The sequence below is a fragment of the Gracilinanus agilis genome, chromosome 1 (genome assembly GCF_016433145.1).
Source record: "Gracilinanus agilis isolate LMUSP501 chromosome 1, AgileGrace, whole genome shotgun sequence".
Lineage (NCBI taxonomy): Eukaryota > Metazoa > Chordata > Mammalia > Didelphimorphia > Didelphidae > Gracilinanus > Gracilinanus agilis.
Window position 1 is genome coordinate 631523073 of NC_058130.1, and position 16294 is coordinate 631539366.

Consider the following 16294-nt stretch of genomic DNA (forward strand, 5'->3'; position numbering starts at 1 on the left):
TTCCTTCCTTCCTTCCTTCCTTCCTTCCTTCCTTCCTTCCTTCCTTCCTTCCTTCCTTCCTTCCTTCCTTCCTTTCTTCCCCTTACCTTCTGTCTTAGAATTGATATGAAGTATTAGTTCTAAGGCAGAAGAGTAGTAAGGGTTAGACAAGTTGGGTTTAAGTGACTTACCCAAGGTCACACAGTTAGGAAGTGGCTGAAGCCACATTTGATCCCAATATCTCCTTTCCAAACTATCTAGCAACCCCAAACAGGCAGTTTTCAAAAGAAATAAGAACTATCAATTGTCATGTGAAAAAAATGCTCTAAATCAGTGATGGGCAAACTTTTTAAAGAGGGGGCCAAAGGAAAGGAAATGCTCATCTGTCTGTTTCTAAGGTAACTCTTTCGGAGTTTCATTGTATTGTATCCTACTTATTGTATTCATCAGATTAGGAATAATGTTGCTCGGTGGGATAGAACATTTCAGGGGGCTGCAACTGGACCTTAGGCCATAGTTTGCTCATCACTGCTCTAAATAATAATTAAAGAAATGCAAATTAGAGCAACTTTGCAGTAGTACCTCATATTCATCAGATTGGCTAAAATATCAGGAAAGGAATATGACAAATGTTGGAAAGGATATGGGAAAAATAGGTATACTAATGCACAATTGGTGAAGTTGTGAGCTGGTCCAATTATTTTGAAGAACAATTTGCAACTATGCCTGAAGGGCTATCAACTGTTCATACCCTTTGACCCAGCAATGCCACTATTAGTTTTGTACCCCAGAAAGATGAAAATAACCTACATATACAAAAATATTTATAGAAGCTTTTTTTCTGTGGTGGCAAAGAATTGGAATTTGAGGGGAGGCCCATTAGTTGAACAAGTTATGGTATATGATCATAATGGAACACTATTGTGCTATAAGAACTGATGAAAGGAATGGCTTTAGAAAAACTTGAGAAGATCTATATAATGCAAAGTAAAGTGGGCAGAATCAGGAGAATATTATACAGAGCAACAGCAATAATGTAACGCAATCAATTGTAAAAGATTTAGCAACTTTGACTGATATGATGATCCAAGACAGTTTCAAATGATTCGTGATAAAAAATGTTACCCATCTTCAGAGAGAACCGATAAACTCTGAGTGCAGATTGAAGCATATTTTCTTTCTTTTTTCTTTTTCAAAACATGGCTATGTAGAAATATATTTTGCAGGACTTCCTATGTGCAATGAGTATTGTATTTCTTGCCTTTTCAGTGGTGGGGCAGGAGATGGAGGGAAGGCAAGAATTTGGAATTGAAAATTTTTAAATTAAATTTGAAAAAAAAAGAGAAAACATAGTCACAGCTACACTGAAGTGAAGTATTACAGTGGGACTTAGAGGAGACAAAATAATATAACAATTATCATGTTCTCAATATTGACAAAATATTTATTTGAGAAGCTTTAACTGTTTCATGATTGATTAAAACTTTTATTTATGGAATTATCAGACAGTTATTTATGGAAACCTCAGAATTTTTTGACCAGAATATTTGAGTTTTGATAAATATCACTATGTTTATAAATTGGTATCTGATGTTAAATTTTGATATCTGCTTAATTTTGCTCTGTTTGGTCCAGCCCCACTCTGTGCTGGCAGACAAACTTCTCCTGAAGTGACTCCCAACCACACAAATCCCTGATAACAAGAGCTTAATTTAATAACGTCTGACTTTCCCCTTCCTGTCTGCCTCTCATCCTCCTTTTTGGGAATAATCTGCAACTTGGATATGACAGCAGCATTGTTATTGAGTCAGAGGCCGGGAAATAGGAATGCAACAGGCAGTAGAGTGAAAGTTTGCAAGTCTACTTTGGATAATGTTTAAAGTGCCTCTTTCCCTTCCATGCTAGCACCTTATAGATGAGTTATGAACCATGGCATCTATCCTAATTGTTTTTTAATTTTTAAATTGATTTTCAATTGATTTTTAAGAAAGTGTTATCTACACTTCCTCTATATTTCTACTTTAGCCCTTTTTTGTAACAGAATTTTTTAACAAGAAAAAAAAAGAAAAAGGAAGAAGAAAGCAAACATTAGCAAAGCTGATCAATACCAAAAAAGTTGAACATTAATATATAGTGGACACATGTGTGGAACATTCATCTTTGCCAAGGGGTGGAGGGTTGTGTTTTCCCATGTGTCTTCTTTGTAGCCAAACTTGTTGCTTATAATTTTGTGACATTTGTTTTCAGTTGTTGTGTGATTGCTTTTCTTTCCTTTTACATTGTTCTAGTTATTTTGTGTGTTTTATTTCTGGCTATGTTTATATCACTTTTCATTAGTTCTTATAATTCTTTTTCCATGCTTCTCTCTATTCATCATATTGGTCATTTCTTACAGTCCAGTAATATTACATTACATTCATCCAACACAATTTCTTTAACTGTTCCCAAGTTGATGGGCATCTACTGTTTCCAATTCTTTGCTACCTTAATACTATGATTTCTTGTTATATATGGAGGTTTTCTGTTTGTCAGTTACCGGATTTCATTGCTTTTTAAAATTATTTTTTCCAGTTTAATTGGTGGAGTGGTAGATTAAAGTTGTTTTAATGTGCATCTGTTTTATTATTACTGAGGTTAAATTTTTTCTATATGATTATTAGCAATTTGTTTTAACTCTTGAAAATATTCTGTTCATGACTTTTGACCATTTATCTATTGTGGATCTTGGTAAAAGTTAAAGAGTTCGTTATGTATTTTATAGGTCAAATTTTTAGCTGACCTACCACTAATATTTTGTCTAATCTGTCATTTTTCTTTTAATTTCTTTCTGTTTTTTTGTTGTACAGAAATTTATTATTTTATTATATCCAAGAAGACAATATGGTAGAGTAGCAAAAAATTGCATTTGTGATGAGATGCCCTGGGTTCAAATCTCAGTTCTGTCACTTATTTTCTCTAGGCTTTTCCCCTCAACTGTAAAATGAAGAAGTTGGGCTAGAAATCCTCTAAGATCCCTCTAAGATTCTAGCTCTAAATCTATGGTCCTGTGAATATGCAGAAAAACTCAAAAAGGAATAGGGATATGAAAACTAAGGTGAGGTTCATACTTTCTGGGCTAGCAAACACAAACATTTCCAGAATGAGGGAGAAACAAATGGAATGATTAGAAGACTGGTTCTCAAAGTTTGGTCAGAGGTTAGGTCCTGAAGATCCTTTGTTTATTAAAATATTCTTTCCTTTTCCAAGTCTGTGAAAAATTGAATTTTCTTTATATACTTCAACCAAAACAAAGTATCAACAGGTTGAACATAGATATGAAGATATAATTAGACAATAGATTTACAAAAATAATAAGCAATTCCACTCAACTTTTTTTCTGGTTTTGGAAAATATAGTTATTTTTCATCTAAAATCATGTTATTTATAACATATGAATGTTTTATTTTTATTTCAAATCAATCAATAAATAAACAGTTTATCAGTTTTAATTTATAATAGAATAAATGCTGATAAGACTTAATCCACATAAACAAAAGCCCTTTGGGGATTCACAAATTTAAAAAAATTTTTTTAAAACCCTAATATCTTTTATATATATCCTTCTATATTAATTTTATTTGTTATAGGGCTAGGCAATGGGGGTTAAGTGACTTGCCCAGGGTCACACAGCTAGGAAGTGTCTGAGGCCAGATTTGAACCTAGGATCTCCTGTCTCTAGGCCTGGCTCTCAATCCACTGAGCCATCCAGCTTCCCCTTAGGGATTCACAATTTTTAAGAGTGAAAGGGGTCCTGAGATCCAAAAATTTTGAGAACTGCCGCATTAGAAAAACTAAAGTGAAAACTAAATTTATTTTTCTAAATGAACTTTTGCTTAGTTTGTTAATCATCACAGATTTCCATTTTCCTTTAAAGATATATTCTAATCTTACATCTTGCCAAGCCCTTGGAAATATGTGTGTGATGAATATGAATTCTTGGAGCTCTGCTGCCATTGATGCATGTCGTATGTTTCGATTTGTCTTTGATAATACTGCTGGACTGGGCACTGTTCATTCTATATCATTCTGGTATGAATATTTTTATTGGTGTACTTTTTTTGTACATGCAACTATTTATACAAATTTTGTAGAAATACTGAATTTCCATAGTTTAAACAAAAATTTTTTCCAGGAGACAGAATCTTCCATGGTTGTTCTATGGAGATCAGCTAGGATTAGCACCTCAGATACTCAGAAATACCCTGCTTTCTACAAATTTCAGCTTTAAAGGTCAAAACCAGGTATGTTGTTACTTTCTTAAGACCCCGTACTCTTAGAAATATGTATCATCTAAATTTAAGAACTAATAGGAATTTATAATAATATGAATTTATTATTTCAAATAAATCAATAAATAAGCAGTTTATCAGTTTTAATTTATAATAGAGTAAATGCTAATAAGATTTAATCCACATAAACAAAGTTGCCAGATATATTTCTTAAAATTTTTGCAGTCTCTGAAAGTTATTTTAAATTATTATTTTAAAAAATGAACCTTGACTTTATTCTCAAATGCCAGCTACTTTTAGCAACCTTGTAATATAATTGTTAGTGTTGGGGTGGGGGGCGCCAGGTGTTTCAGTGGATAGAATTAGGTTTAGAAATGGAAGGCCCTAGATCCACATCTGGCCTCAGACACTTCTTCCTTATGTGACCATGGGCAAGTCATTTAACCCCCATTGCGTAGCCCTTATTGCTTTTTTTGCCTTGGAAGCAATACTTAGTATCCATTCTAAGACAGAAGATAATGGTTTAAAAAATAGTTAATGTTGGCCTTTCCTCAGTACTTCTGAACATTTCATATGGCACTTCCTATCGCATAGGGACATACAAGTCTTATGTAAGCCATCTTTTTAGGGACAGAATTCTTTCCTCCAGAAGTACTGAACATAACATAGACAGAGCTGGGGAAATTCTTAAAGTGCATCCCTGACAAGTCTTAAGGTTCAAGAATAAAATGATTTCCATGCCCAAGTCACAGGGAAGTTTTGCCATGGCATGACTCCAGCCATGGAGTTTGGCCTAATAGGGCATTTGGTTCTTTGCCTGCATTCCCAAAGTGTGTGGCCCCTCTAAATCTTGAATCCAAGGAAGAGAGGAAAACTTAATCTTTTCCCGCAGATCATTTGTTTCCAAAAAATAAAAAATGTTCTTTTATATATGAAAACAAGTGCATGGTTTTGGCTAAATTAACCATTTTCAAAATAGAATCAGTTAATATTTAATATTTGGCAGTTTAGCAGGGAATATTATTTTTCCCAAAATTATTGTGATGTGAGTGAGAATACATACAATTTTAATTTAACTTTGCCTTTCATTATTAGAATACAAAACTGAAGTTTGTTGCAGCTTCTTATGATGTGAGAGGAAATTTTCTCAAGTGGAGAACTTTGGAAGGAGGTCTTTTACAGGTGACCATTATTCTAGTTAAAGAATTACTAATGTACTTTAAAAAAGAATACACTCAATATAAAAGAGAAAAATGAATCTGTTTAAATGGAGAATCCTTTTAAATGTTAAACAAAGGTCATACCTTAAACTGAGAGACTGGTAGAATAGAAGAGAGTGCTGGTCTTGAAACAGGATGCCTGGGTTCAAATCTCAGCTCTATGATGTTATCACTGTTTGACCCTGGCCACGAGTCACATCAGCCCTCTCAGTCTTGGTTTCCTTATCTGTAAATTGAATCTCAATATCTATATTGCCTGTCTGACAGAATGGTTAAAAAAAGTACTTCGTAAATTGTGAAGCTCTGTATAAATCATGTTATTTTTTATTAGTCTTTTTTTTTTTTATTGTCTAGTAGTTATCTTAAAATCATTCTGATAGAGGACAACTTCAGAGCCTAAGACAGTCTTCCTTTAAATTTGTACATTCTAGTAATGTTTTTTTTCTAGAGAAGCTTATGGCCTGCAATAGTTTGGAGTGTGGTCTCAGATTAAAATGTAATTTTAAAATATTTAACACAATGAATAAAAAATAAAATAGGATGTAGAAAATAATGTTAATTTGTGGTTTTCTAAGTTAATATGTGGCCTGCAGAGATTCTTAAGTATGATTTAGTGGCTCCCCTTTCTGTGTTTAATGCCACTGAGTGCCCACATCTCTATTATTTAAGCTACTCTACTTTTTCCTATTGGTAAAATAACCCTTTTGTTTTTGAATTGTCTTATTTTCTTCACTTGTTTGACTCTTGTTGTAGCTTTGTCCAGACACGGTGTCCAGACTAGATGCTGCTTATGACTTTGGAACAACTTATCAGCAAAATGTAAGCTCAAAGTATATTTCGTTGCACTTTTATCCTTTACTTGAATCTCATTCTTTTAAAAACATGCCAGTAATACTGGAGGAGTTTATCCTCAAAAAAAGAATATCTAATGTTTTAGATAATAAGCAAAATTTCTCAATCTTCTCACTGTCAAACAGAGATAGAGTAAAATTGTAGCTAATGCTATCTTGACTCAGAAAATCTCCATAATTTGAACAGTATGAAAATAGTATTAATCTTTTAAATATTATGAAATCCTTTTCATTTGCAGATTGATTTGAAACTTTCTCCTAATTCCTTAGTGATAAGTCTTGTTTTTAAAAATAGTAGATTTTTATAATCATGTTTATTTAACCTAGATTTACAGGCATAAAGAATAAGACAATTATATCTAATGTTGAAATTTTTGGGGAAAATTATGTAAATACACATATATGTCTATACACACACACACACATATATAGTTTTCTCCCAAAATACGTGTAAATGTGTATATTCTGCCCTATTTGTGTCTCAATAACTAATTATAGTATAAATTGCTACTTTAACAATTTTCTCAAAACTCTTAAAGAATTTAGTGGCATATTTAGTTCAGCTAATTTTTTGGTCAGTGATAAGTAAGATTCCATAGATGTTATACTGATAAGCTTTATAACCCACACTTTGATTGACTAGAACACAGCAATAGTTGAGTATTATTATTTTAGATAAACTTTGTGCCTGTGGTGTTCAGTTACTAATGCAACTAATTTTAATTGAAGATAGAAACTGTAATTTTCAACTATTGGCACCATTCATGGCTAGGTCAGAAATGGAAATTAACATTTTTTTTTATCTAGCTGAATGTTTTTGTACAACCCCTCATCAGGAAAGATAATATAATTAGCCTTCTCTTGCCAGTGAGTGTATTAGTCTTTTTGAAAAATGAATTTGCTTTAAATTATCTGAACCAATTAGTGCTTTGAATCCAAGGAAGAGAGGAAAACTTAATCTTTTCCCCCCCAATTCATTTTTTTTTCCAAAAATAAAAAAAGGTTTTTATATATCAAAGTAAGATGCCAATAGTAGAAGTGCATGGGTTTGGCTAAATTAATCTAGTTTCAAATAGAATCAGTTAATATTTAAAATTTTGCAATTTAGCAGGGAATATTATTTTTCTCATAATTATCGTGATGTGAGAATATATAAAATTAAAATGGTTACTAATTATAGGTTCCCAGGCAAAAGAACAATAAGGGCTAAGCTATGGGGGCTAAATCACTTGCCCATATTACACAGCTAATTACTAGACCTATGCCTTCTTGACCAAGACAACTAAGTTTATTATTTATCCTCTACTTGTTGGTTGGCCTATTTTCTCAAAGTATTTTAATGGAAACTTCCCCTAAATTTATTTTAAAACATCTTTGAAGAATACTAAATGGGAATTTAATGATTTGATGCTGTTTCTTTTTTTTTTAATAGTGTGAAATTCCAGTCTCCAAGATCTTAACTGACTTTCCAAGTCCAATTTTTTATGATCTATATCTTGAGTATACTAGTGAACATCTTTGGGCTATACCAATATTAAACCTAAATCTTCGGCACAATGAAATCCCCGTGAACCAAGGTAAGACCTTCACAATGATCTTCTCTACTTTAAGTTCATTCAAAAAGGTAATAAAAATAATAGCTATTATTTATATAGTGCTTTGGTGTTTGCAAAGCATTATACAAATATCAGTTAATAAACATTAAGAACCTATTGGTGTGTCAGGCACTCTGTTAAGTAGCGTCTCCAAGGAACTAGATATCCTCACAACAACCTTGGGAGCTAGGTGCTATTATTAGTCCCATTTTATAGATAAGGAAACTGAGGTTGACAGAAGTTAAATGACTTGCCCAGGGTCACACTGTTAGTAAGTACCAAAGGTTGTATTTGAAATTGGATTTTCCATTGTTGTCCTTGACATAATGCTTTGTTGAAAATTTCCTGAGGAAAATGAGTAGAAATCATTTGGGAACTTTTTCTCAAACTGATATCTTTTCTTTAAATAGTTTATAGTAAAAGCCCACTAATTTACATAAGTTGGGGAAAATAATTTTCCCAAATTGATAAAACATTAAAATCATAGAAATAATAATTAGGCAAGATGGAGGCATTTAAGTACTAGGATCATACTAGAACCACTATTACCAGTGCTCTCATCACCTTTTTCTCTTCAGCTTCTTTTATATAAAGGAAAGTATATTTGCTTAAGAGTGTGTGTGTGTGTGTGTGTGTGTGTGAGTGTGAGAGAGAGAGAGAGAGAGAGAGAGAGAGAGAAAGATTGATTCACTGTGTTAAGTACTGAGGATACAAAAAGAGGCAAAAAAAAAACATCAAGGAAGGCGGCTAGGTGGCACAGTGGATAGAGTGCTGGGCCTGGAGTCAGAAAGATCTGAGTTCAAATCTGGCCTCAGACAGTTACTAGCTGTGGGCTAGTCCTTAGGCAAGTCACTTAATCCTGTTTGCCTTGGTTTCCTCATCTGTAAAATGTGCTGGAGAAGGAAATGGCAAATCACTGCAGTCTCTTTGCCAAGAAAACCTCAAATGTGGTCACCAAGAGTCAAGTATAACTGAACAATAATACCCATTGTTTATGTTTCTGCCCTCTAAGACTTAAGAAGATAAATCTAATCCTTTAAAAAGAAAAAAGACAATCAAGGAACTCACAATATTATGGGAGAGACAGTAAGCAAACAAATATATACAAATAGGCTAAATAAAGGATAATTGAGAAATAATTAAGAAGTTACTTACTAGAAATTTGGAGAGGTGGGAAAGATTTCCTGTAGAAGGTAGGATTTTAGTTGGGACTTTTAGGAAGCCACTGTCTCAAGCTGGTATCACTGGATCAGAGTATATGGTAGGGAGTAATGTGTAAGAAAATTGGAAAGGTAGAAGTAGGCCCATTATAAAGGGCTTTGAATATCAAATAGAACATTTTGCATTTACTCCTGGAGGCAATAGGGAGCCACTGGAGTTTATTGAGTGGGAGTGTCAAAATGGGGGGCCTGTGCTTTATTAGTGTAATACCTAAATGGAGGATGAATTAGAGTAGGGAGAGACTTGAAGCAGGCACACCCCACCAGCAGGGTGTTGCAATAGTCCAGCTGTGAGGTGATGAAGGCCTATATTGGAGTGTTGGCAATGCCAGAGAAGAGAACTTGTATGTACATACAAGTTTTCTCACTCCATTTTTATTATATTTGTGAAGTGCTTGGTTAGCACTGTGCCTTGCACATAGTCTCTTCTCAAATGCATGCTCCCTTTCTCCTTTTCTCTCCTTGCATTTTGTGAACTGCAATGCTTTCAGCAACTTTAAACTCCTTACTGTCATATGAGCCCATCTCTTTAATATCAATATTCTTCTGATAATGCTGTATAGATATGAATTAGGAAACTCCTCAATTTGGAAAGAAACAAAGTGACAAGTTGCCCAAAAACAATGGAAAGATGGACTGTGGGTCTGATGCTTCTTACCAGCTTCTCTAAGGAAGACTGGAGATTTTTGATGAAGTGACCTGACAGTTCCTTAGTTGGGAGACCAAGAGGGTGAGCATTTAGACTAATGAAATCATAGAGCCATTAAAGTATAAAACTAAGGTATCTTTGTTCTTTTTTTCTTCTTTCTCATGTTTTTGGACAACAAAGACAGCAGCTCTAACAAGTGGCTTCTGACTCGCCGCCTGTTCTTGGTGGATACATTAAGTGGACGAGAGAATGACCTAGGGAATATACCAAGAGTAATTCGAATTGCCAGCAAATTAACAATGAGGTGAATAAATGTCTAATACCATACTTGGTCTTGGTTATATTGTATATAGCACAAGAACCTGTGCCCAGCAATCTGAGTTGAAAATAACTGAAGTTGATAGGTAATAAAGTTTTATGGCCCAAGGTGTTCATCTAGCTCATTTCAAAGTAAGAGTAACACATTGAAATTGAAATTCTAACATAAGTAGGTTTGATAATCTCTAGAGGGTACCAATCAGATTTGGTAGAATGGGATTAATTGCAGGGGCAGGGCTATGAAAGGGTATAATTTCTTCAAAAGAAATAAGACTAATTGAATGAGGAGAGCACTGTACATAAGGAATGGATTATTGTAGAAGCCACAGACTTCAACACCTGAGTTAAGAATGCCAGAAACACATGGCTTATTTCTTTCTCCTTAGAAGTGTGGCATAAAGAAACAGCCTCAGAGACAGCAAGGCCTGGGTTTAAGTCTCTTTTTGCAAATCACTTAGCCTTTCTCATTGCTCTAGGCAACTCTCTAAAACTATCAGGTGCAGAGAAGATGGCCTCTGCATTGTTAGAGGAAAATCAGAGGTCCATTTCTTATCCCCATGTCCCAGAGCACCCATTGTTTTATATGAAATGTAATAGGTGCTTAATAAATGTTAATTGTGTGACTGAATGAATGATATTGTAGGAGTATACTTAGATTGCCCCAGAAAATGGAAAAGACAATGGCTAGTGCTTTGCAAATACATATGACCACACTGGAAAGGCTTCATTACTAAAAGTTTGATTCTTTAAAAAATAGTTTTGACAAATGATAAAGCATTGACTTTCCTTACTTCTTGTTTTGTCCCTCATAAGGTAGAAAAAGGAAAAATAGAAATTGTTATTCTGCACTTTAACAAGAAAGAATTGGTCTTATGAAAGTGATAGGAACTTGGAGGAAAAATGACCATGTCATCTTAGGTTTCATGTTAGTGAAAAGGGGACATGGGGAATGATTAGCCTGATAATCTAAGCTCTTGAACAGCAGATTGATAAAAAAATGAAAAAAAAAATTGATGTGTTCCTGGAAACTCTTCTAGTTAATGAGTGTCAAAGAAGATGAGATTCTAAAAGGTGAAATTTCAACTATACAATCACAAATTATACTTATGACGAAAAAAGGGAGTGACATCTACAAAAAAAAAGTGTGGCTTATGATAAACTCACTTTAAAATGACATGGAAAAGATGGAAGCAGGGACAATTGAACAGATATATAGAAGAGCAACAGAAACCTATCAAGAAGGTAAAAGTCCAGGATGAGAAGTTTGGAAAACAAAACAAAACAACACAACACAACACAACACAACAACCTTTCCTCACTGCCAAAAAAACAAAAAAACAAAAAACCCCCCTAAAGATAACAAAAGGGGCTTTAAAAAATCTATGAAACAAAAAGATCAAGGAAGGGAATGATCCCAGTTTGGACAGGATGTTATAATTTCAACTAATGACAAAAAAGAAAATAGAACTACTTAAAGATTATTCTGTTTTTTTCAGCAAGAAAAATAGACTTCAAGCTGAAAAACATAGAATAAGTATATAAGAGAAATTGAAGTTTAGGTAGGTAAAGAGTTAAGAGGAGAACACCTCACTTCAGAGTAGTCTCAGGACCAAAGAAAGTCCTGTCACTGTAGCCTTATATCATTTCCTTTGATAAGATTGTTAGATTGATAAATCAGGGGAAAGTCACAAATATAAAAAAAAACAAATATATTGTTTTTAGTTTTATTTTTGACATAGTGCTACAATATTTCTTTGCAAATGAGATAATGAAATGTTAACTAGATGTTGATAGATTTTTTAGCTACACCCAAAATGTTATTTAATTGATTAATGGAAACAGATGTCCATGAAATATGATATATCCATTGATAAATGGCTTGAATAAAGACATAAAGTTATTAATTTGAAATTTCCAGGTGCTTCAAAACTATTAGGAAGAAACAGAATAGATGATAGGATCAAAATCAAAAGTCATCTTGCTAGTCTAGAATGCTAAGTAAAAATCAGCAAAATGAAATTTGATCGGAATAAATATAAGGTCTGGATTTAGGTTCAGAAAGTAAATTACATGAATATGGGGTGAGGAAATATTACTCAAATAAAAAAGAACTCAAAGTCTTAGTTGACCACATATTTAAAGCAAAAGAATGAAAGTTATTTTTAAAAGCCATTGCAGTGTTAAAGTACATTAAATGAGATTAGTTTATGAAAGTACTTTGCAAACCTTAGAGCATTATATAAATGTAAGCTATTGTTATTGTTATTTTATTACATTAATAAAAAGTATTGTCTAGATTATGGGAAGTCATAGTCTCAGTGTACTCTTCCATAATTAAACTGCATCCTGAGTACTATGGTGAATTCTGGGTCTCACATTTTAGACAGGTCACTAACAAATTAGAGTGTGCCCAAAAGAAGGTGATCAGGATGGTATGGGGTTTGAAATTCATTTCATGTGTTATAAATTATCACTGTAGGGGGCAGCTGGGTAGCTCAGTGGATTGAGAGCCAGGCCTAGAGACGGGAGGTCCTAGGTTCAAATGTGACCTCAGACACTTCCTAGCTGTGTGATCCTGGGCAAGTCACTTGACCCCTATTGCCTACCTTTACCACTCTTTTGCCTTGGAGCCAATATACAATATTGACTCCAAGATGGGAGGGAAGGGTTTAAAAAAAATAAAAAAATTATCACTGTATATTAATCATATGACTTCCCCATGTAATAGTGAGTTGGAGAAATAGATATTTAGCCTGTGTAAGGAAAGGCACAATAGCCATCTTCAAGTACTTGAAGGGATATCATATAAAAGATAAAGCAGACTTGTTCTTTGTTGGTCTAGATTGCAGAACTAGTACCATTTTGGGTAGAAGTTATAGGGAAGTAGATTTTAATATAATAAAAGAAAGTGCAATACAAAATTTTCTTTTTAAAATAATATTTTATTTTTCCCTTATTACATGTAAAATAATTTATGTCATTTTTTAGTTTTGAGTTTCCAATCCTCTCCCTTCTTCTGACCCTCACTGCACTCTTCCCTCCCTGACATGGTAAACAATCTGATATATATTTTACATGTATAATCTTGTAAAACATTTTTTCATTTTAATTATTTTGTAGAAGAGATCTCAAATTAAAGAAAAGAAAGAGAAAGAAAATGTAATATATTATGTCTTAGTTTGCATTCAGTTCTTTCTCAGAGGGTAAATGGCATTTTTCATCACAAATCCCTGGGATTGTTTTGGATCACTGCATTGGAGAATGATTAGGTCATTCATAGTTATTCATTAGGAAATAGTAGTAGTCTATCAGTAGAACTAGATATTTCTTTGGGGAGTGAGCTCCTAATCATTGGACTCATTCAAATAGAATCATCAGTTAAGAAAGATATTGAAGAGATTGTTGTATTGGATGGGTGATTGCATTAGATTATAAAAACCCTTACCTTCTATTTTAGAATAGATATTAAGTATCATTTCTAAGGCAGAAGAGTGAGACGGCTGGGTAATTGGAGTTATATGACTTGTCCAGGTGACAAAGTTAGGGAGTGTCTGAGGCCAGATTGGAACCCAGGATCTCCCATCTCTAAGTCTGGTGTTCTATCCATTGAGGCACCTAGCTTCCCCACATTAGATTACTTTCAAAGTTCCTTCCAACTCTAAAATTCTTTGAAACAGTCTTATTAAAGTATTTACTAGGCAACTAAGTGATACAATAGAAGGATACTGGATGTAGAGTCAGGAAGATTGGAGTTCAATTGCGGCTTCAGACATCTATTAGCTGTGTGATCCTGGGCAAGTTACTTAATCTTGTTTGCTTCAGTTACCTTATCTGTAAAATGAACTGGAAAAGGAGATGACATTATCTTTGCCAAGAAAACCTCAAGTAGAGTCTTGAAGAGTCAGGCAGAATTGAAATGACTCAACAAAAATGATAAAATTCTGATAGTTGTTGCAAAGAATTACAACTTTTGGAACTCAGATGTGTGTTTTAGAGGATATAAGGTTTTGATGTTGTAGTTTCAACAACCCAAGTTATTTCAGGCTTATAAAATTGTAGTTACTGACATGTAGTTTTTGCTTTTAAAATTTGCAAAGCATTTTGTATGTATTATACTATTTGATTTTCATATAAGCTTTGGACATAAGAATACAGGTAATAATAATATTGTAACATTGTGTTGAGAAAACAGAGAGGTTAAATGATTTTCCTGTATCAGAGTCAGATTTTATATCCAGGTCTTTCCTGACACTAAATTTAATGCTTTATCTATTATCAAGCAGAACTCCAGAACACAGCTAAAATTATATTAAAATGTAATTGGGAAATGTCTAACAAAATAAATAAAAAAGTGCAATACAACATAGATAATGCTAATTTGTAGTTTTCTAAGTCAATATGAGATCAATAGGGACCTGTTTCTATACCTTTTTGCTTATAATTACCATTTCTTCACACTAATGCATCCTCCACATAGCTGCTAAAGTGGTTTTCCTTAAGTGTAGATCTGACTGCTTCACTCCTCTACTCAAACTCTAGTGGCTACCTATCACTTCTAAGAGAGAATACAAACTCTTCTCTTTGTCTTTTAAAGCCTATAACAACCTAACCCAAGCTTATTTTTCCAGCCTCCTTATATATTATTCCCACTTTCCCACACTTGACTATAGCCAAACATCTCTCAGTTTTTTCCAGGTGGCTCTCCATCTTTCCTTTTCCTACTATTATCCTGACTGTCCTTCTGGATGCAGAATACCTCCTTCCTGACCTCTGTCTCATAGAATCCCAAAAAAGCCTTTCCTTCAATGACTTGTTCCCTTTCTCCTCAATTACCTTGTTTTGATTTTGTTTATGATTTTCATCATGTATATATTATCTTCTCCAGTTCTCAACACAAACTCCTCAGGAGTAGAAATGATTTTATTCTTTGTATTTGTATCTCCAGTCATTGTCAAAAACAATAAATGCTTGCTTATTGATTCACGTTTATACTTTATTATCACTAGTCTTTATTATTCAGTTGGTTTGAACATCACCAATAGTTTAAAATTTGTCAGAACCAAAAAATATTTAACCGAATACATTAACAGAATACATAATTTTTTTAACCCTTACCTTCTGTCTTAGAATCAGTACTGTGCATTGGTTCTAAGGCAGAAGGGCAAAAAGGACTGCGCAGTGGGGGTTAAGTGATTTGCCCAAAGTCACACAGCTGAGATGTGTCTGAGGCCAGAATGGAGCCCAGGACCACCCTCTCTAGACCTAGCTTTTAATCCACTGAGCCACCTAGTAGCCCCCCATAATTTCTTTCTTATGTGAGCATGTTGGGAAGATCCTCTGGAAAAATTTTAGGTAAAACATGTATAGAAGTTGCACAGGATGAGAAGGCTTGGAAGGCTTGCAGTTATATCAGGAGAAAGATCTCTAGAGTTTGCTTAAGCTGTGCACAAAGGCCAACACTGAATATTTGTCACCTTGTTGGAGTATCTCTAATTTTTTATCTCAGAGACACCTTTGTATTAATGGATGCAAGAGTAGTGATGACTGGATTCTAAATATTCTGCAAAACAGAATTTAAGAGATAGCAAAATAAATGCCAATTATAAAACATTTGAAATATCATTTTTTGTTTTCTTCCCTTAGACATTTACCAATTAGAATTTTTTTTCTTTTAAACAGTATTTGCCTTGTACCCAATACTCAAAGTGGAAACATTTATCCCCCTCTAATTACTGTTGCCTACCAGGATGTTGAGATCCAGAATCCGGATAGCCAGTCTGTGATGGTGAGTTCTTCACTTCAGTCTTATCAAATGTATTTCTAAGTGTCATAGTGTACAGATGCTGGATTTGGAATCAGGAAGATGAGTTCAAATCCAACCTCAGAAACTATATGATACTGGGCAAGACACTTAACTTCTCAACTTCAATTACCTCATCTATAAAATAGAAATAATAATAGTACCTATATCCTAGGGTTGTTGTGAGGCAATATGATAATAGTTGTAAAGTGCTTTGCAAACCTTAAAGTGCTATATAATATTATTATTATGGTAGAAAACTTAACAAATCTTTTTCAAGTTCAAATAGGCACAAATATAAGTTAGCTATGTTATTCGTTTTACTTGTGGAAAGGAGTGCTATTTCCTGTCGTTGGTCCTCTGTAACTTATTTGTGTTGTTCCACTGCTCCTCC

The 16294-nt window shown here is 33.8% G+C and overlaps 1 protein-coding gene across 1 annotated transcript in view; it reads left to right on the top strand.

The window, feature by feature from the left end:
• TMEM67 (transmembrane protein 67) overlaps nucleotides 1-16294 on the top strand; it is a 65624-nt gene that overhangs the window by 20614 nt on the left and 28716 nt on the right. Inside the window, exons 8-14 of the mRNA XM_044658193.1 lie at nucleotides 3893-4047; nucleotides 4151-4259; nucleotides 5343-5429; nucleotides 6221-6286; nucleotides 7751-7895; nucleotides 9963-10086; nucleotides 15780-15885. Of these exons, the coding sequence (XP_044514128.1) occupies nucleotides 3893-4047; nucleotides 4151-4259; nucleotides 5343-5429; nucleotides 6221-6286; nucleotides 7751-7895; nucleotides 9963-10086; nucleotides 15780-15885 (792 nt within the window). The remainder of the gene's footprint in view (nucleotides 1-3892; nucleotides 4048-4150; nucleotides 4260-5342; nucleotides 5430-6220; nucleotides 6287-7750; nucleotides 7896-9962; nucleotides 10087-15779; nucleotides 15886-16294) is intronic.